This window comes from Fundulus heteroclitus, chromosome 21, assembly GCF_011125445.2.
Source record: "Fundulus heteroclitus isolate FHET01 chromosome 21, MU-UCD_Fhet_4.1, whole genome shotgun sequence".
NCBI classification, from domain to species: Eukaryota; Metazoa; Chordata; class Actinopteri; order Cyprinodontiformes; family Fundulidae; genus Fundulus; species Fundulus heteroclitus.
Genome location: NC_046381.1, coordinates 22,317,537 through 22,338,378, shown reverse-complemented (window position 1 = coordinate 22,338,378; position 20,842 = coordinate 22,317,537). Strand labels below are relative to the sequence as shown.

The 20,842-nt window shown below is 41.9% G+C and overlaps 1 protein-coding gene across 1 annotated transcript in view; it reads left to right on the top strand.

Moving 5' to 3' along the window:
- cubn (cubilin (intrinsic factor-cobalamin receptor)) overlaps positions 1-20,842 on the top strand; it is a 350,345-nt gene that overhangs the window by 279,994 nt on the left and 49,509 nt on the right. The window contains exons 51-54 of the mRNA XM_036125467.1: positions 2,261-2,410; positions 2,539-2,660; positions 4,472-4,697; positions 10,790-10,977. Of these exons, the coding sequence (XP_035981360.1) occupies positions 2,261-2,410; positions 2,539-2,660; positions 4,472-4,697; positions 10,790-10,977 (686 nt within the window). The remainder of the gene's footprint in view (positions 1-2,260; positions 2,411-2,538; positions 2,661-4,471; positions 4,698-10,789; positions 10,978-20,842) is intronic.

Below are 20,842 nucleotides of genomic sequence, written 5' to 3'. Positions count from 1 at the left end.
CTCTTTTCAGCTTCATGCCCTTCTAGCCTGTTACAGTTTATAATATTTGTCGTCACCTTTTACAGTGACAGTCTCATCTCAGTCTCAGCGCTGACCAGACAAATCTCCTGTATGGCGCAGGGCGCTCTAATGTGTAATTACGCAAGCCGAAAGCTGAGTTTTAAGTGGTTCTCGGAATAGGTTTTGTTTGTGGTCAGAGCGGATGGAATGATTACATTCTGCTTTGCTTTTAGCCCACTAATAGTCTTAAATGGGGAATCCTATATGGCACTTTTAATGCATTGCAACCCCAGATGTGATGAGGACATGCGCAGCTTTTTAAGCTCTGCCCCTCACTTGTTCCTAAGTGACTGTAGAAAAAAAAGTTTTTTTGGTAACGTCTGGTATCAGCATAATTTATACATAACGAAACCGGTTTAAGGCGGTGAGGAGGACAGATTTTTTTCCCCCTTGGGGGCCTTGCACACGAGTAATAAACAGTGGAAAAAATGCACAAATAAAGACTGTAAAGTGCTCCTTTAGAGGGAAGACGAGGAATAAGGAATCTGAGCTGAAGTTCTGATGTTACAAGTTCCTTAAAATCAAGTGCGCACCTAAATTACTTGTAACTTAATTTTGTGCACATGCATTCAAGTGCAAGGTGATGCAGCAGCCAACCAAAGCACCACTGGTTCTGTTGTTAAATGAAATAGCATGATATGGCAGCCTCTGATAAAAGCCCCTGACTCTGAAGTAAGGGAGGGAAGAGGAGCAGTAAGAGTGCTGAGGCACTGAATCACAGCACATGTAATTAAAAAAGGCAGAATAAATAAAAACGAAACTTATAAACAAACTTAGTGCCGTTTTGCATCTGCTTTGCAGCACTGTTTTCTGATCCAGCGTGCAGCCATGACTGGTTCTTAATGAAGGCTTTATCTGGCAGCCGCTCTCCCCATTGCCTCCTGCGTAGTACCGGACCGCACCGGCTTACTTTCACCACTTTTAAGACCAAAAATTATTTATAACTCTGATCGCTTTTCTGGCTACTATGTTAACATGAACTGTAGCAGGAATAATTACTGATGGCCACAAGCTGTGAAAGAAGCCGAAAGAGCTCCACAGAAGGCGGGGTTTTGACTGAGCTCTGTTTGGACAGTGCTGTGAACGGATCATCCGCAGCCCATTCATTTTTATGCGTGAGAAACGCCATGTGTTGCGTGTGTCACACGTTTATTGCGTGAGAGTCGAAAGCTCTGCCTTTTACACTAGCTTGGCTTGGCCAGGCTCTACTCGGCTCTGCCCACTTGCAAGGATTACAGCAACAGTTTCTTCAGCCCTGGCTCAGGAGCAGGGTCGAAAAGAGCAGAACATAGGCTAGTTCTGAGGTGAACAGACTTGTGTTGACTGACTGGCCAAGGGCGAGGAGAAAAATGTTTTTATTTGAGTCCAGGGAAAAGTTAAACTGAAGAGCGACAACAGTAATATTAAGGACCACCATGAACTGAGTGAGTAAAACCATTATATCGTTTTACTATTTACAAAGCATAAACCACACCTGAAGGAATAAAAAGAAAATAGGACATTTCAGCTTTCTATATGTGGATGGATGTGCTGTATTTAATTACCTAAATCAGATCCCCATATCTAGCAAGGCTTTCTCTCATTTTGCACACACTGAAAACTGTTAAATATTGTCTTTAAAGTGTGCATTGTCCCAGATCAAAAAACTGTTTGTGTGAAGGAAAAGGCATGCTCTCTGCTGCCGCAGTAGTTCAAGAGGAAGAAGGCAGAGCGAGTCAGTGCAGCACGAATATCCAATTTCCAACCTATAAAAATAATTTGACTGCAGCCAGAAGGCCCCGGTTTTGCACTTTAATGTCCTTTTTTTCGTCATTCTTGCCTTGCCTCAGGCAAAAACGTCCTCATAAAGCCCAAAATGTTTACTCCGCTAGGAACACTTTGGACCAGATCAGACAGTCTTGTCTCACTCATACTGTTACTCACTGTCAATCCCCCATACCTGTGCAGTCAGGGGAGCTTTATACTAGGGGATTCCTAAATATTGAGAATGTATCCTATTTTTATAGCATGATATAGTATATAGTGAATCTGGAAAATAATAAATAAAATTGTAATATATTTTTTTATGTTTTGTGACAATGCAATTGTAGACACATAAAAGGAAGAAATAATAAAATAGAGCACACTGCAGTAGGCAAGTTATTTTTTTGTTGGTTTTCTTTTCTTGTTTCTTTTATCTTACTGTCAACACCTTCTCAAGGTGACTTGGATGGGGAGCTGTTGGGGAGGTTCTGTGGACAAACAGCACCCCAGATCCCTATAGTGGTGTTTACACCAGAGCTCTGGGTCCATTTTCGGACTGACTCGTCTCAGGCAGATTTGGGTTTCAAGGCCAAGTACTCATTGTCTGGTAAGACATTGATAGTTTACTTTAATTTATATATATAGTTTATTCTTGAAATTTTACTTTGCTATTTTCCTACCTAGCAACCCTAACACAACCTTCAGTGCCCCTAAGAGTCAATGTTCTCTCTGCAGAATGTGGAGGCTGGCAGACCGGTGAGGGCGGAGTATTATCCAGTCCTAATTACCCCAACATGTATCCCAGCCCGAGTCGCTGTGCTTGGCTACTGGAAGCTCCCATTGGCCACACTATCACAGTGAGTCAGAAACACATCCAGTTGCATTTATAGAACAGAAAAGGAATCTTATCAGTCTTAGTAAGAATTGTACAAAGCAGTAGAGTAGTCCTAAGAAACATACTAATGTTAGCTAGCATCGGCATATATTCATTATCTGCCTCTGTGTCAAACTGCTACTCAGCTCTCTCAGGATCCTTAGACGGATGATTGCAAATTTATAGAGGCCATGATTTGAGGCGCAAATATAGTCAAAGCTGTAAATATTGGGATACTTACATTTTTCTTATTTTTGCTGGCTCCACAAAGAATTCTTTGAATTTTCGAGTAAATAGGGCAACAGGATTCAACAGCTGTTGTTCCACAGTACAGTCACTAACAGCTGTTGTTCCACAGTACAGTCATTAACATCAGATCATCAGATAGATAGATGGAACAAAATGATAGCATATCTCAACATGAGGCAGCTTCATAGCATTTGACCCTAGGAGAAATACTTCCGGAGGTCAGCACAATATCACAAACTTTCCATCCATATCTAGGAGCAAATCCAGAGGGTTCACAATATGGTGTAAATGATCCATAAATCCCCAGAACAGAAACAAATGAAGAGCAACTGCACCATGGCACAAAAAATACTCTTGAATCCAGATACAGTATTTACATACATTTAGTTTGACATAATATTATAATACACTGGTACTGTGTTAGTTCAGTTAGTAAAGAAAGCCATTTAATTCAATGTTAAATAAATAAACACTGCTTTAATAAATCATTAATAAATATGCCATCAAATAAATAAATATATCCATGAAATAAAAAGAAACTATACATTAGAATTTTTTTATCAGCTTACTTTGTAATTTTTTTTATTCAATTCAAAATTTATCAACAGGGCGACAGTAATGCAGGGGTTAGCAGTTTATCCTGTAACCTGTGTGTTGCCGTTTCATACCTCCACTCTTAACGTTTCAGTCATTATGTTCATGGGCAAAACACTTCACCTGCTTTGCCTGCTGTCAGACGCTGATTGTATGGGACCCCACTTCTGTCAGTCTGCCCCAGGGCAGCTGTGGTAGAATCTAAGTGAGCACTGTACCTTAATAAAACCACTATATTAAATCAATTATATTAAAAAGTATGTATCTTAGCCTTACTTAGCGCGTTAGCTGATGCTAGTTAGATGTGCTGCAGTTCCTTTTTTGAGTTCCTTCTTGAGTTCATTAACTCTGCAAAGCTATGACTAGACCCATCCCCCTTGAGATAAATATGCCCCCTCATGTGAATATAAGAACATGAAATAAAAGTTTCTGAAATACATATAGTAACTTTGCTAAAAAAGTTTCTCAAAATGCAATTTCATTATGAAATAAAGTAATTTGCTTATTAATATAATAATTAGGTAATGTAATAATATTTAATTTAGAATGAAACAACTCTTTCTAACCTAAATTAGTTCTCTTTGATAACTGACAAAATAATGACAGAGAATGTTTCTCTAACTCTAATCAAATTCAACAATTTGCCTCCCATATTGGTTTAACGTTTGGAGTGGTGATAAAACAAACAAAAAGAAAAACAAAACACAGATTTAATGAGATAAGTGCCTTGGGAATCTGCAGAGGCCCACGCTGCCATTCTGGGCCAAAGAGGAACATCAGTATGTTCTGGTGTAAAATGTTCAGATCAACCCCAGAACAAAAACATTAAATAGCTGGTGGTTTTAACTTGATATGATTTGCAAGATTAACGCTTGAAGCAAAGAACAAATGCAGCTAGACCTACTGGTCCTTTAAAATTTTCTCCCTTGTATTTTTTCCATGTTTCTGTAGTTGAGTTTCAGCTACTTTACCCTGGAACCACACACCACATGCGGCTGGGACTCTGTAACAGTTTTTAATGGAGGATCCCCTGGTTCTCCAATTATTGGCCAGTACTGTGGGGAAACCTCTCCTGGAACTATCCAATCAGGCTCAAACAAGCTGGCTGTCGTTTTCCTGGCTGACCATAGCGTATCAAAAGGTGGATTTATTGCCTCCTGGTCTGCTGACTCTTCTGGTAAGTTTTTGTAGAGAAATAATGACTTTTGCTAGTGTTAATATTATATGGGATATCTTTACATACTGACACATCCTCTATATGCTATGAGTACACATTTATTGGTAAACTCTGCTGTATAGTGTAAATACTGTATTAAATAAGTTTGTGAACTGTATTGATAGAAAGAGAGCAAGATGTGATTAAAGCCATGACGACTCAGATGTCAACCAAACGTATGAGGTCAACATCAGATGCTATGTCACCAAGACATTCTCATGTAACGTAATTAACATACTTGCTAAGAAGAAAACATCGAACTGGTGGAATGCAGTAAGTCTGATGACAGATGCCATTTGCAGACCATTTTGAGTCATCTGGAAATTTGAAACCCTACATCCAGAATGATCAAGAAATAGCTTCTGATCCACTATTAATATGTCTGCAAGAGGAATTTGCCATCATAACTTGCGACTGGGTAGAAGTAACACAGATGTCCCCTCAAGACAGAACAAGTTATGTGTTCTAAGTGTGGGGCAGTTTTGTTTGGAATAAGCTTAAAAAAATCCAGTTGTAACATGTTTTCCCTTTGAGTGTTAGCTATTAATAACCATCTTCATTATTGTTGAAGGAGCAATAAGCGAAATTTCACCACTAGGTGGGCTGTTGTGCACTGTCTGTTGACCAAAGCAAGATGTGTGACAAGCCTCGACTCTCTCTACCTCTACCCCAGCAACAACTCAGCCCCCCTCCTCTTCTCACCTGTCACCTTGTGTCCGCATATTTGCAAGGGCGATTCGTCTTTGTAAACAAGAGACTGGAGAATAAAACAGAGAGATGGTCTGTGATGTCATACCATATTCCATCTAAAAGATACCTTTAGTTTTTCACATCACTATTTTTCGGTTGTTTCTATCTAAAATAATAAAATTTTGCTCCTTTAAATAAATGTTGGATTTTACAGCATCAACAGTGGGTCAAAAAAGTATTCAGCATCTGACTTTGCAGGTCCTCCAACTTAGAAAGATGAGAAAGGTCTGTAATTTTCATCATAGGTAAACTTCAACTATGAGAGACAAAATGACAAAGAAAATCCATGAAATCACATTGTAGGATTATTTTTAATTAATTTATTTGTAAATGATCCTATTATTGCCATCAGTAACACGATGCAGTGAGAGGGTCTTACATTCTGCAGTATGAGGCGTATCTCCCTGCTTAAACCAGTACATGTCCTGGCCGTTGTGTTTAGAGGAAGAAGAATGCTTAGTTGCATCCCAAGAACACCATACCCCATTCCACATGAGGGTGGAAACATTATGCTTTGAGTCCAAAAATAAAGGTAAAAAATAAGACAACTGGAATTCTATTCTGAAGCTGAAGATGTTTCTCTTTCCATTCAGGAAGCTTTCTCAATTCAAAATGTCTGGAGTAGTGCGGAATTCCAAGCTTTGAATCTCGTTAGATCTTAGATTCATCTGTAGATTAACCGGGAAATGATCGCCCCTCACAATGGAATTTCAGTTTTCATGGTGTATTATGAGAGAAGTGACTTTATTTAATCGTTTTAAAAGAGCTTTACAGATTATTTTAATATCAGTGTGTTGTGCAATTATACACTGTTTAAAGTTATTCAATGTTTCATACATAACTCTCTGTCTGTTAAGTATTGTCTGGTAATAATCAGCTCTTAAGATGATATCAGGACAATGGTTGAAAGGGATGAATTCAAGCACTAGCGATCTTTTACCAGCAAACCCTGCACACACATATAATAAAGGAGTGACAACTTCTTTTCAAGTTCAAGAATTTAATAATAGAAATAAAATGAACATCCAGAGAACATCACTATGTAATGCTGATTATCTGAATTAACACAATATTTCAGTAAAATCTTTTAAACCTTATGGCCGATCTTATTTAGGCGATTCTCCCTCCGGGCGCCTGGGGTCGCTGTAGCGATCGATCACTAAATCAGTTAAAGTCTAAAGTTATCAAAATTGCCTTTAAACTGACATTAATATTCAATATTAAAGCAGTAATAAGGCTCAAAGCTCTATTGGCCGACGGCGGAGCCGAACGATTAAGATTTATGCTTTAAAACATGCTCCGTTTGAATGTCTGGGCCTTCCTTGCTGGCTCTCTCTCCTTTGTGGCTGTGAGGGTCTCATGTCTGGAGCAGTGTGGAATTCCTTTTGTTACCTTCTCCATACTACTGTTCAGAATCCAATCTGGGATGAATTATTCATCATGGCGTTATAATGGCACAACAAGTGTTAATAAGGGATATGGGACAATAGCTGTTGTCAGTGATGAATACAGGGTCATCATTTGACTATCTGATAATTTAGGAAGTATTATTTTATTCAGAAATTTCTCAATGTCATTATCTAATGGATTTCCTGCAATGTGTATAAGGATTTGTAGAAATCTGGGAAGGTGTTGTTTATACTTTCAGGGTCATATAATGTATTCCCATTTGAATCTGTCACTGCAAATATACATTTGCTAAGAAGCTTCCTGATAGAGTTAAGTTTAATAACCCCTTTATTCTGGAAAGAAAGCCAACACAAACAAGTTTGTAGACTCTTGTCAAGGAGACAGAGGGCAGAAGAGCCAGAAACGTGAGGCCGTTTTCATCAGTCTCGGCTCCATCTGTGCTGGTTACATCTGTCCCTTTTCCTTTATTATCAGACATCAAAGAAGTGGCAGGCGGAGTCAGGGGTTCACAACATGGGGGTAAGAAACAAAAGAAAAGGCAAGGGGGGTTTTACAACATGGGGTTGGCACACACAGAGGTGTAAGATTAACATATATAGCAAGAGATTCCTTGTCTAGGAGAACCATCTGTTTCTCCTGTGAAGTTAAAACAGTAGAACAGTCCTTAATAAAAGATAAAAAGAAAATGATTACATTCACATTTCTTCTAACACTTCCTGACATATTGCCATGTTCAAAGTTTTCTATTCGAAGTCTTTGTATTTAAAATTTATTTTGCTTTTCAATACATTTATTTAATTCTAATTTAGCTTTACAAATTTTACCCAGCTTTTCCTCTTCCTGGGAGGCTTCTAGTAACTTAATGTTTTCTTCTAATTCCTAAATCTTTGTGTTTCCTATCTTCTTTTGATGAGATGAGAATTAAGTTATTTTACCTCTCATCACTGATTTCCCTGCCTCCCAGAGTATAGATGCTGATGTCTCTGGTAGATCATTGTACTCCAAGTATGAAGCCCACTCTTCTTTAAAATATTTGATAAATTATTAATCTTTAAGCAATGATGTATTAAATCTCTAGCCTTTGTTTTGTGGGGGTACTGTTTTATTTATTGGAGCATGATCACTGATGGCAATTGGATATATTACAGCATCTCAAATGTCACACAACAGCGAGTTGGTGTTTAAGAATTAGTCTAAACAAGAGTAGGAATGATGGACATTTGAACAGAAAATATATTCCTTACTGTTAGGATGAAGAGATCATTTCGCATCGCAAAGACCATGATCACTCATGTATTGTTTAACTACATTTAATGATTGCCAACTGTGCTGAGTCTCTGTTGTATTTAATCTTTTTATTTCCTCATTTAGACCAAAGTTGAGATCGCCCCCAATAGAGTGCAGTCCAGGTGTTTTGAAAGTGCTTGGAAAAATTTGTCAAAGAATGAGAGGGTTATCCACTTTTGGGCAATATATGTTGACAATACATAACTTTCGGTTATGACTAGATATTTTTATTATTATGAATCTACTTTCAGGCTCTTTAAATTTGTCTGATATTGTAAAACTAACATTTTTATGGATTAGAATTGCTACTCCTCTTTGTCTAGAGTTATAGCAGGTGGAAAACACATTTGGGAACTCAGGTGAGTTAGGATCGTTTACAATAGAGATTGACCGATACAGGTTTTGTAAAGGCTGATACCGATTTTTTTCGACATCAGACAAATCGATACCCGATATGTGGGGCCTATTCTTGAGCCGATATTGCTTTTCTTCTTCCATTTACAAGATAAAAATGACATAATGATGACAAATGTAACATAAGTGTCAATTTAAACAAAAACTATGCAGAGTTTTTGCAGAAGTTCCCCCCAACTGGCCTGAAGTTGAAATGACACTAGTGTTGTGGATGGGAGAAGAGGAATAGCATCTGCCACTGAGACTGTACGAACACGACCCTGATCACTCTCTCATGAACTGATTGTTGAGGCAACTGCACTAAATAGAGGAAAACTCATTTTACATGTCAAGTGTGTATGAGACAGGAAGAAAAACTTCAAACTTGCGCAATGCTCCTTTTAAAAAAATCCATTAATATATAATCAGTGGATAGCTAGCATTGCGCTTGACCGATAGCGCAATGCTATCGGTCAAGGAGGGGAGCAAGGAGGGGCTCCGTAAAAGGTAATTTCAAGGTGCTGGAGGTAGGTGCAGACTGCCACTCTGTTTCCCTGAGCAAGACCCTTAACCCCAGATTGTTCCCCGGGCAACACACAATGGCAGCCCTCAGCTCCCCAAGGGGATGCAGAAAACAAATTTCATTGGAATGTATGTTGCAATGACAATAATAATTATTATTATTGTTTGTGCACTTCATGTAGCAGCATAAGCCCTTTGTAGTGCAAATGTATATGTATATGCAAATGAGAAAATTTGTAAACAAATCACCAACATAATTTAAAATGTTAAAAATCTGACTCTTGGTGTTTTATACACACAGTCATCAATGCAAATTACCTTACAGATAACATCTTCTGTTTTTTTTGTATATTTAACAGTTATTTGCTTCTACTTAAAAAAGTGACCATGTATTACTATCCCCTCTATTAAGCTCTAACTGACCTGAAGGAAACTGTCAAAGATGGATACAGAGAGGAAGACACGCACGTACACACAGTTGGAAAAGTTGCACCGAAACTGGCCATTGACCCTGAAATTCCCTCCTTGGAGCTCTCTGCCCCGACTTTCTGACTTGCTCTTTTGTTTGTAATATTCAAATTTAGCTACAATGGGCCAAGGCTGGGTTTTATTGGCCATCTTACCTCCAAACTGGTGAACGCTGTGGAAGGTGACATTTTCTACCTCATCAACTGGGAGTTTCTGCTGCTGCCAGAGGAACTCACACATTGTTTCTTCGGTATCCTCCTCTTGCTGCTCTCGGATACCGGTAAAGACGAGATTATCTCTAAAACTTCAGGCCTGAATGTCCAGAATGGATTCTTTCTAGCTATTTTCACTGGACAGCTGAATCATGCCATCAGTGAGCTTCCTTGGCTGTTTCTCTATAAAGGGGACAGGACGACCGATCCGTGTTACGGGAAGAATGATTGGGGCCATGGAAAATCTCCTTCCATTAGAGAGAGTGTTGAAGATAGAACTTGTCTGGTTCTTCCAGCATGATAACAATCCCAAATACACCCCTCGAGCAAGGAGGGGCTCCGTAAAAGGTAATTTCAAGGTGCTGGCCTAGCCAAGGTCTCCAGACCTCAACCGCATAGAAGATTTGTGGAGGGAGTTGAAAGTCTGTGTTGCCCAGTGATAGCCCCAAAACATCACTGCTCTAGAGGTTGATCTGCATGGAGGAATAGGCCAAATTACCAGCTACATTGTGTGCAAATCTGGTGAAGGCTTACAGGAATATAAGCAATGTTGCCAACAAAGGTTATGCTACAAATTATTGAGTTAATTTGAGTTTGCTATTGACTAAATACTTAGTTTCCACCATAATTTACAAATAAATTCTTTAAAAACCCTATATTGTGATTTCCTAGATTTTCTCTCATAGTTGAAGTGTACCTATGATGAAAATTACAGACCTCTTTCATCTTTCTAAGTAGGAGAACTTGCACAATCAAATACTTTTCTTCCCCACTGTAGCTCTGCACAGTCTTTGGGTTCATTATGTTCCTGTTGTTCCTCTACTCTTAAACGGTTGACGTATTTATTCTTTTACATACATTCGTTCTATTCATTTGCAAGCCGCTTTTTTAAAATGACTATAAATGTCCAGTCTAATACATCTTTGATTTGCATTTTCATAAGTGAATGCTATATTTCTTTGGTGATCATTTAAAATTTGTTTGCATAAAGTTTTTTTCTAATTCGTCTAGGTTGTGGAGGGGTGATCCATGCGGATACAGGGACAGTTAAGTCACCAAATTACCCCCAGAACTTCCCAGCAAACGTGGAGTGTTCCTGGCAGATCATTGCCCATGAGGGAAACCATCTGGAGATGAGCTTCAGTGATAACTTTGAGATCCCAGACATTACTGGTAACTGCCAGAGCAGCTTCATTAAGGTACAACCAAGAATTCACAAAAGGACCTTTTTAGATAAGCCACTATTTCAGGGTAAAGTAAGACGAGAAAGCAACCTTAAGATAGCTAGTTAAGGAAAAATCTCTATTATATTTGTTATGTATAGTTAATGGAGCAATAAGAAAGACATTTACTGTAAAATGAACCAAAGTCATTCTTATTTTTCACCTATCATTTATTGGTAAAATTTCATATAAACCATTGGTCCTCTCCATTAAACAATGTCTTAATAAAGGGAGGGGGGGTAATCTGTTTTGAAACGCTAGGTGTCATTATTACTTATTGCTCTTTTAAGGATTCAAATTAACAGATTGTAGAACCTATTAATAAAACTGCTATTGCATAAGATGGTAACATTTACTGAACTGTGGGCACAGGACTTCTCCCTGGCCTAAATTATTCAGTAACTATGGATTTAATGGTACATGGTAAAAATCAGGATCTGGTAAGAACATCTGGTTTAAAAAGGTATTGTTTAAAATGTGTTGCAGTCAAAAGAAAAGGACGTTTCCATTTTCCTTCCTTTCTTCAACAGTGAACAAAGAATTTTGACATTATCACACACATTATAAAACAATTTTGTTTGATTAAGTCAATTAAAACAATAATCATACAACAATAAAGCCAAATGAAGAAGTTAGTGCAGAAGTTAACTTTATTAAACTGTGGGTTTTGAGTTGTATTTTACACATTATTGTATTTTAAATACTATTATTTTTCTGCTGCTTGCTTTTAATTGCATTTGTCACTATAAGATATGAGAGGGCACAGCTGTTTTTATATTGGATGTCTTATAACATAATTCCATTTCCATTTCATATTTGGTATATTGAAGATATACCAAATGAGGAAGTGGTAGGCTTTCTCCGTTCAGATATTTACCTAACACGTGTCCTGATCCCAAGGTAGCAGAGGCAGCTGGAGCGATTGAGATGATGCCAGCTGTTAGATCGCTCCACCCACGCAGGAGTGTAACCCTGGCTTCTCTAAACCAGACAAACAAAGACATTGTAATGGTGGTGATGGTAAAGTCACTGATCTCTATTTATTCACTGGATTGTTGGTTGGCCCGAAAAACTGAAGTCACTGGGTGCCATCTTGCTACTCCCTACTCCCACAGAATCCTATAGGATTTGGCTGCAACAACACAGCAGTTTTCTGGCTGTGGGAAAACGTTTCACAGGTAATTTTACAGGCAGTGGATGTATTAACACTGTCAAGTACTGAGAAAGTCATGTGCTGAAATACTTTGCATATTTATATATATGTATGTATGTATGCATATGTGTATATGTGTGTGTGTGAGTGTGTATATATATATATATATATATATATATATATATATATATATATATATATATATATATATATATATATATATATATATATGTCCGTCCGTCCGTCTTCTTCCGCTTATCCGGGGTCGGGTCGCGGGGGTAGCAGCTTCAGTAGGGAGGCCCAGACGTCCCTCTCCCCGGCCACTTGGGCCAGCTCCTCAGGAGGAATCCCAAGGCGTTTCCAGGCCAGCCGGGAGACATAGTCCCTCCAGCGTGTCCTGGGTCTTCCCCTGGGCCTCCTCCCGGTGGGACGTGCCCGGAACACCTCACCAGGGAGGCGTCCAGGAGGCATCCTGACCAGATGCCCGAGCCACCTCAACTGGCTCCTCTCGACGTGGAGGAGCAGCAGCTCTACTCTGAGTCCTCCCCGGATGACTGAGCTCCTCACCCTATCTCTAAGGGAGAGCCCAGACACATTACGGAGAAAACTCATTTCAGCCGCTTGTATCCGGGATCTCGTTCTTTCGGTCACGACCCAAAGCTCGTGACCATAGATGAGGGTAGGAACGTAGATCGACCGGTAAATCGAGAGCTTCGCCTTTTGGCTCAGCTCTCTCTTCACCACAACGGATCGGTACAGCGCTCCCGCTTCACAGCAGACGCTGCACCAATCCGCCTGTCGATCTCCCGCTCCATCTTCCCCTCATTCGTGAACAAGACCCCAAGATACTTGAACTCCTCCACTAGGGGCAGCACATTCTCCCCAACCCGGAGAAGGCACTCTACCCTTTTCCGGTTCAAGACCATGGTCTCGGATTTGGAGGCACTGATTTTCATCCCGGCCGCTTCGCACTCGGCTGCGAACCGCTCCAGTGAGAGCTGTAGATCACGCCCTGATGAAGCCAATAGGACCACGTCATCAGCGAATAGCAGAGACGCAATCCTAAGGCCACCAAAACTGATCCCCTCAACACCTTGGCTGCGCCTAGAAATTCTGTCCATAAAAGTTATGAACAAAATCGGTGACAAAGGGCAACCTTGGCGGAGTCCAACTCTCACCGGAAACGAGTCCGACTTACTGCCGGCAATGCGGACCAGACTCTGACACCGGTCGTACAGAGACCTGACAGCCCTTATTAAAGGGTCCGGTACTCCATACTCCCGGAGTACCCCCCACAGGATCCCCCGGGGGACACGGTCGAATGCCTTCTCCAGATCCACAAAGCACATGTAGACTGGTTGGGCAAACTCCCATGTCCCCTCAAGAATCCTGCTGAGGGTATAGAGCTGGTCCAGTGCTCCACGGCCAGGACGAAAACCACACTGCTCTTCCTGAATCCGAGATTCGACTATCCAACGGACCCTCCTTTCCAGAACCCCTGAATAGACCTTACCAGGGAGGCTTAAGAGTGTGATTCCTCTGTAGTTGGAACACACCCTCCGGTCCCCCTTTTTAAATAGGGGGACCACCACCCCAGTCTGCCAATCCAGGGGAACTGCCCCCGATGTCCACGCAATGTTGCAGAGCCGCGTTAACCAACACAGCCCCACAACATCCAGAGCCTTAAGGTACTCAGGGCGAATCTCATCCACCCCGGGGCCTTGCCACCGAGGAGCTTTTTAACAACCTCGGCAACCTCAGCCCCAGAGATGGGAGAACCTGACCCAGAGTCCTCAGGCTCTGCTTCCTCAATGGAAGACGTGTTGGTGGGATTAAGGAGGTCTTCGAAGTATTCTGCCCACCGACGCACGACGTCCCGAGTCGAGGTCAGCAGCACACCACCCCCACTGTAAACAGTGTTGGTACTGCACTGCTTCCCCCTCCTGAGACGCCGGATAGTGGACCAGAATCGCTTCGAAGCCGTACGGAAGTCTTTCTCCATGGCCTCTCCAAACTCCTCCCACGCCCGAGTTTTTGCATCGGCGACCAGCCGAGCCGCCTGCCGCTTCGACTGCCGGTACACATCAGCTGCTTCCGGAGTCCCACAGGCCAAAAAAGCCCGGTAGGACTCCTTCTTCAGCTTGACGGCTTCCCTCACCGCTGGTGTCCACCAGCGGGTTCGAGGGTTGCCGCCGCGACATGCACCGACAACCTTGCGGCCACAGCTCCGACTAGCTGCCTCAACAATAGAGGCGTGGAACATGGTCCATTCAGACTCAATGTCCCCCGCCTCCCTCGGGACGTGTTTAAAGTTCTCCCGGAGGTGGGAGTTAAAGCTCCGCCTCACAGGGGACTCTGCCAGACGTTCCCAGCAAACCCTCACAGTGCGTTTGGGCCTGCCCGGTCGGACCGGCTTCCTCCCCCGCCATCGGAGCCAACTCACCACCAGGTAGTGGTCGGTGGAGAGCTCCGCCCCTCTCTTCACCCGAGTGTCCAAGACATACGGCCGCAGATCAGATGAAACAACAACAAAGTCGATCATTGAACTGCGACCTAGGGTGTCCTGGTGCCAAGAGCACATATGGACACCCTTATGCTTGAACATGGTGTTTGTGATGGACAGTCCATGACGAGCACAGAAGTCCAACAACAAAACACCACTCGAGTTCAGATCAGGTGGGCCATTCCTCCCAACCACACCCCTCCAGGTCCCACTGTCATTGCCCACGTGAGCGTTGAAGTCCCCCAGCAAAACGAGGGAGTCCCCAGGAGGGGCACTCTCCAGTACCCCTTCCAAGGACTCCAAAAAGGGTGGGTAATCTGAACTGCTGTTTGGCGCATAAGCGCAAACAACAGTCAGAACCCGTCCCCCCACACGAATGCGGAGGGAGGCCACCCTCTCGTTCACCGGGGAAAACCCCAACGTGCAGGCACCGAGATGGGGGGCAACAAGTATGCCAACCCCGGCAACAAGTATGCCAACCCCAGCTCGGCGCCTCTCACCATGGGCAACTCCAGAGTGGAAGAATGTCTAGCCCCTCTCAAGGAGACTGGTTCCGGAGCCAGAGCGGTGCGTCGAGGTGAGTCCGACTATCTCTAGTCGGAACCTCTCAACCTCGCGCACAAGCTCAGGCTCCTTCCCCACCAGAGAGGTGACATTCCACGTCCCAAGAGCCAGCTTCTGCAGCCGAGGATCGGAACGCCAAGGTCCCCGCCCTCTACTGCTACCCGTTGCACAATGCACCCGACCCCTTTGGCCCCTCCGACAGGTGGTGAGCCCATCGGAAGGGGGACCCATGTCACCTCTTCGGGCTGAGCCCGGCCGGGCTCCATGGGCAAAAGCCCGGCCACCAGACGCTTGCCAACGTGCCCCACCTCCAGGCCTGGCTCCAGAGTGGGGCCCCGGTGACCCGCGTCTGGGCGAGGGAACACGAGGTCCAATAATCGTACTCATCATAAGGGGAGTTTTGGGCTGCGCTTTGTCTGGTCCCTCACCTAGGACCTGTCTGCCTTGGGTGACCCTACTAGGGGCTTAAAGCCCCTGACAGCATAGCTCCTAGGATCATTGGGACACTCAAACACCTCCACCACGGTAAGGTGGCAGCCCAGGGAGGGGTATATATATATATATATATATATATATATATATATATATATATATATATATATATATATATATATGTGTGTGTGTGTGTATGGTTATATATAAATAACATGCAAAGCACATGACTTTCTCAGTACTTGATAGTATTAGTACATAACATAAAAGTATTTGGCATTTGACATTTTAAAAGTCTTAAGTCCCCCCTGAACATGAGAGAATCATTGTTGTTCGATGCTGTAGCGCACATATTCCCTAGTTACTGGAGAAAAATAGGGAGTACCAATATGGCGGCTGGTGGCTTCACAGTGACATGTACTACCAACGGCGAATCAGCAATTAAATGAATAAATAGAGATCAGTGGGTAAAGCTCACAGCGCTAAAAGAGCCATTTTCTACTAACGCTAAGAAAAAAGAACACAAAGGAAAAAAAAATCCAAATGAGATACGAATAATTTAAGTGACGTTATTTCAAGGTAACCACTTTTAACAAATTGATGTTAAAGCCTACGTTAAAATAGCAAACTTATACCCAACTTAAAATATATAACTTGAAACGCTTGCTGCAGACTGCAGTAGATGATTTCATGCTGCCATCAAGCTAGCCATGGCAAGAATTTTCTTGTAAATCTTTATTAGGAATTAAAGTTTTACTTACATACTAAACACTTTGTGCAAAATCCAAGTGCTGGTAACTGATCATAGCTAACAACAGGAAACTCAAGCAACCAGAAGTTGCAACACACAGATATCCAAAACACATAAATCACTGCAGAACTAGAGTTAAGCATTACCCCTTAATTTAACAATGAACCATACATTTATGAACATTTACCTTCATGCCAATGAACATGCAGTAGTGCCCTGGTGATCACTGTTGTGTTCAGCTGTTCATGAGTTCGGCCGGCTGCATATCCATCTTTTACATTTTACTAGACTTCTATTATGCTTCAGGAAAGTAATAAATACCCTCTAAATGTTCAGGATTACTGTATTTGAACTGTAATTTCCCTTATAACAATGTTTAATCATTTTTACAAATGTTTTTTTAACAAAATCACTCTGACCACTTGCCTTCGTAATGTAACATCCTGGGATCTTTTCAGAGGGAAAAACGGTGCAGCTTCTGCAGGTAAGGGGAATTTCATTTTGGGACAAATTGCGATTGCTGATTGGTCAGTTACTGCTGAGCCTCCAAGATTGATTGACAGGTGGAGTCAATTATAATATAGTTCTATTTTAAGTTATGCTGAGTTAAGGGCGGGGACAGCTGGTGAGGGCTTGACTATTCAAATAGGATGTTTCTCAAATGACATCACATTTGCCCGGAGTCAGCCCGGTTTCCCGGCTGATCGGACAAGCTGAGTACAAACTATAAAGGCAATAACAGCAACACCAAACATTTTGCAAGATGACAACGTCCCAGGAGCTTCATTTCAACATGTTTTAATTGAGAAACGCAGCATAGAACAGCTTAAACATTGGTTGAAGAGTAGAGGCCTCAAAATGAGCGGAAAGAAAGTAGTCTTAGAATGGTAGGAGAGGCTGTCATCTCCTCTCTCACAACGGATCGAACACGTGGAAGAAACCCACTGAGTACACGAAGAATTACAGATACTCAGAACAAATATACATATTATTATAGGCTAATAGGTCTTGTTGCACCAGAAAAGGGTGTTCTGTCAGAAAAAAGTGAAGCCCAAAAAAGCGACTCATCATTAAAAAAACAAGGAACTGCAACTGTCAACTCACAAAAGTCATAAGTGACTTTAGAGAAAAACAAGCCCAAAGTTGCTTATAATAAGCAGGTTATGCAACACTGAAGCTCACATAAACACCCCTCCAAGATTGTATGATGATGTTTTGACTCTGCCGAGAAAAAGACAAATAAACATAATCTACCTGCGCAGACGTTGGAGTCTTTGGAATTAGGTCTGGACATTCAAGTGTTGGCCCCTTACCACTGTTGTGCCATTACGCACTGTTTTAAGTTATTTAATGTTTAATAAATAACTCTTGGTCTGTTAGGAATTGTTCGGCAAATATCAGCCCAAACAGCTGATATAAAAATAATATTTGAACATCATTGATCTCTTAATAAAATTCACTTCTGCATTTTAACCTATCACCAGCAGTCAGAACATTGGTTGAAGAGGGCATTATTTTAAATGCAAACTCTGCACACATTTAGAATAAATGAGTGACAACATCTCTTCAAGTTCAATAATTTATTAACAGAAATAGAATTAACATCCAAACAACATCACTACAGAATGCTGTTTATCAGAATTAACACTATATTTCAATCAACAAATCCTCTCTACTAGGCTAGTAGTAGGATAGGAGGCTAGCGATCGGTCACTGGATGGGTTAATCCTAAAGTTATACAAAACACCATTAAATTGACAATAATTTTCCCTATTAATGATGTACTAACGCTCGTTGCACTATTGAATGATGGTGGAGTGAAATGAAAACAAGCATTATGCTTAAAACAAACCGTAGTCATCTTTACCCAGTGGTAGCCTTAAGCTATTATGAGGGGATAATTAGTGCTATGCTAGCAGTAAGCGCTATTTAGTGGTAATGAGTGGACCAGACAACACACATATTAATATCCCATTGGCGTATAAAACCCTTTATGGAAATAAAGTTTGTTATAACCGTAAATCACATTCAAACACATCAGCAGTGCTCTCAACTCTCACGCATTGACCGTGTGACACACGCATTTCACTAACTTCACACGCTCACACGCAACACATGGCATTTCACACGCAAACATGGCATTTCTCACACATAAAAATCACAAAGCCCATCTGGGCTGCGGACAACCAAACTCCGCCTTCTGCTGAGCTGTTTCGGCTTCTTTCACAGCTTGTTGAAGAGTGATCAGAGTTATGAATAATTTTAGTCCTAACCAGTGGTGAAAGTAAGCCGGTAAGGTCCTGTACTGCGTATGCAGGAGGGGAGAGGAAAGGGGCGGAGCTGCTGCATGGCTGCACGCAGAATCATAAAACAGTTCTGCTAACCAGATGCAGTTTAAAACGCCACTTGGTCTGTTTATAAGTTTCGTTTTTATTAATTCTGCATTTTTTAACTACATGCACCGTATTTCTGTGCCTCAGCGCTTGCTTCCCCCCCCCCCCCCCCCCCCCGCCCCCCCCCCCCCCGCACGCAGCGCACCAACGGGGGTAAAGTCCGCCCACCTCACCGCCTACAGCGCACTGACGAGATCAATAGAGATTTGTCTGGTCAGCGCGGCGACTAACTGAGAAACCTGTCGCTGTGAAAGGTGATGAGAATGTTATAAACTGTAATCTAGAAGTGCATTGAGCTGAAAAGAGGGATACATCAGCAGCTGGATCGTGCGTAAAGACGCAGCGGGAGCCTCTGTGTGCTTCAGTGTTGCTGCTGAGGGGAAAATGTTGACCATAAAGACTTGATGAAACTCAGCCTGATCCACCAATCAGGTTATAGATCTACAATGATAAACAAACCCATAGATGAATGTGTAACAGTGTAATAATTCGTTCAATAACTTAAAACTACTTATTTTTATTCAGTATTATTTGAACATATGTGTGTTTTTGTGTTTTAATCCATTAACTGAAGAATAAAGTATTAATATGTCTCTTTATCTCTTTAACAAAAGTAATACATGTCTACTTCAATGTCTGGTGGGATAAAAATGAGATGGAGTTGAGACTCCACCGGCTCTTCCAGGGTCCGGTTAGCCCCGCCCCCAAACAAGCCCCGCCCCCACATTTAGCATAATCTCACTCTTAACTTTTGATCAAAATTAAGAGGTCTGCACATCAGCAAAGCTTGAATTCCAGAATGCTAGTGGAAGCTAGCCTATAAGCCCCAGGAAATTTACTTCGGTCAAAGCTGAAAACAAAACAGTAAAAAACATTTTAAATAAACCATTTGACTTTTCCTGCCCAACTCTTCCAAACCTGTCTGTGCCTCTGTGTCACTTCGGTTCACTTTGGGGCATCCATTTGAAAGCAGTTGAAGCAGGGAGAAGCTGAGGATGGCAGCTTAGCTTTGTTGCAGTGCCCTCTGCTGTGATGGGGCCAGTCCCAAGGGTGAAGGAGTGACTGCAGCATCCCTGTAAAAGTCTCATGTTTCATGTGGCTTTCAACTCAGTCTGATTTATCCCACATGGCTGATTGTATAACACCTCAGAGGAAATGTAGAGAGCACATAAATCTCTTTGGTCAGATTTCAAAATAAAGTCCTCTTGTTTACAAGCTGGTATCCGACATTGATTTTTCTTGCCAATCCTTCAGGGTTTTGAAAAATCTGTGAAAATATAGTCACGATAATCATATGGCGAGTCACTCCAGCAGATACCAACGCAGCAGTGTTTTGTTGTTGCCATAACTGTACTGAATAGGGATAACTGAACCCGATATTCAAACAGACACAGGGGAGTGCGTTTAGGAGGTTTAATAAGGAACAAATGAGGGTCAGGTAGAAACAAAACAGAGACAGTCTTCAGGTGAGTCCAAAGGGGAGACCGGCAGAATAAACTGCAAGAAGCAGCAGCAGACCGGGGGAAATAATCCAGGGGAGAGTCCAAGCTCTTGAGACCGTCCAGACTGGGGACTCCAAGACACAGGTCCACACCAGGTCTGAGATACTGGCAACTAAAAAAAAAGCAAAAAGGGATTGAACAGGCTTGGTAACTCACAGATAGGAAAAGGTCGGTTCAACAGGCAAACAGAACCCAAGGTCCAGCAGGCAGGTAAGGTCCAGAATCCAGTTGGGCAAAAAACAGAAGCAGACAAGGGTCAGGCATGAGGATTGAGACATTCTGGCAAAGAAATGACAGGGGAAGCAAGCTTAAATAGACAGGTGAAACCAAGTGACTAATTAACTAGGACATGTGGAGGTAATCATGGGAAGTGAAATGACTGACAGAGAGAACTGGCTGACAGGATAAGTGGAGGAGAAACCAAAACCAAGTCAATCCAGAACCTAATACCACAAAGACCAAACCTAAGATAGAAACACAAGCTAAGACAGATCTAAAACTATTACAATAACATGTCTGTTGAGGTGATATTCTGGACAGTTC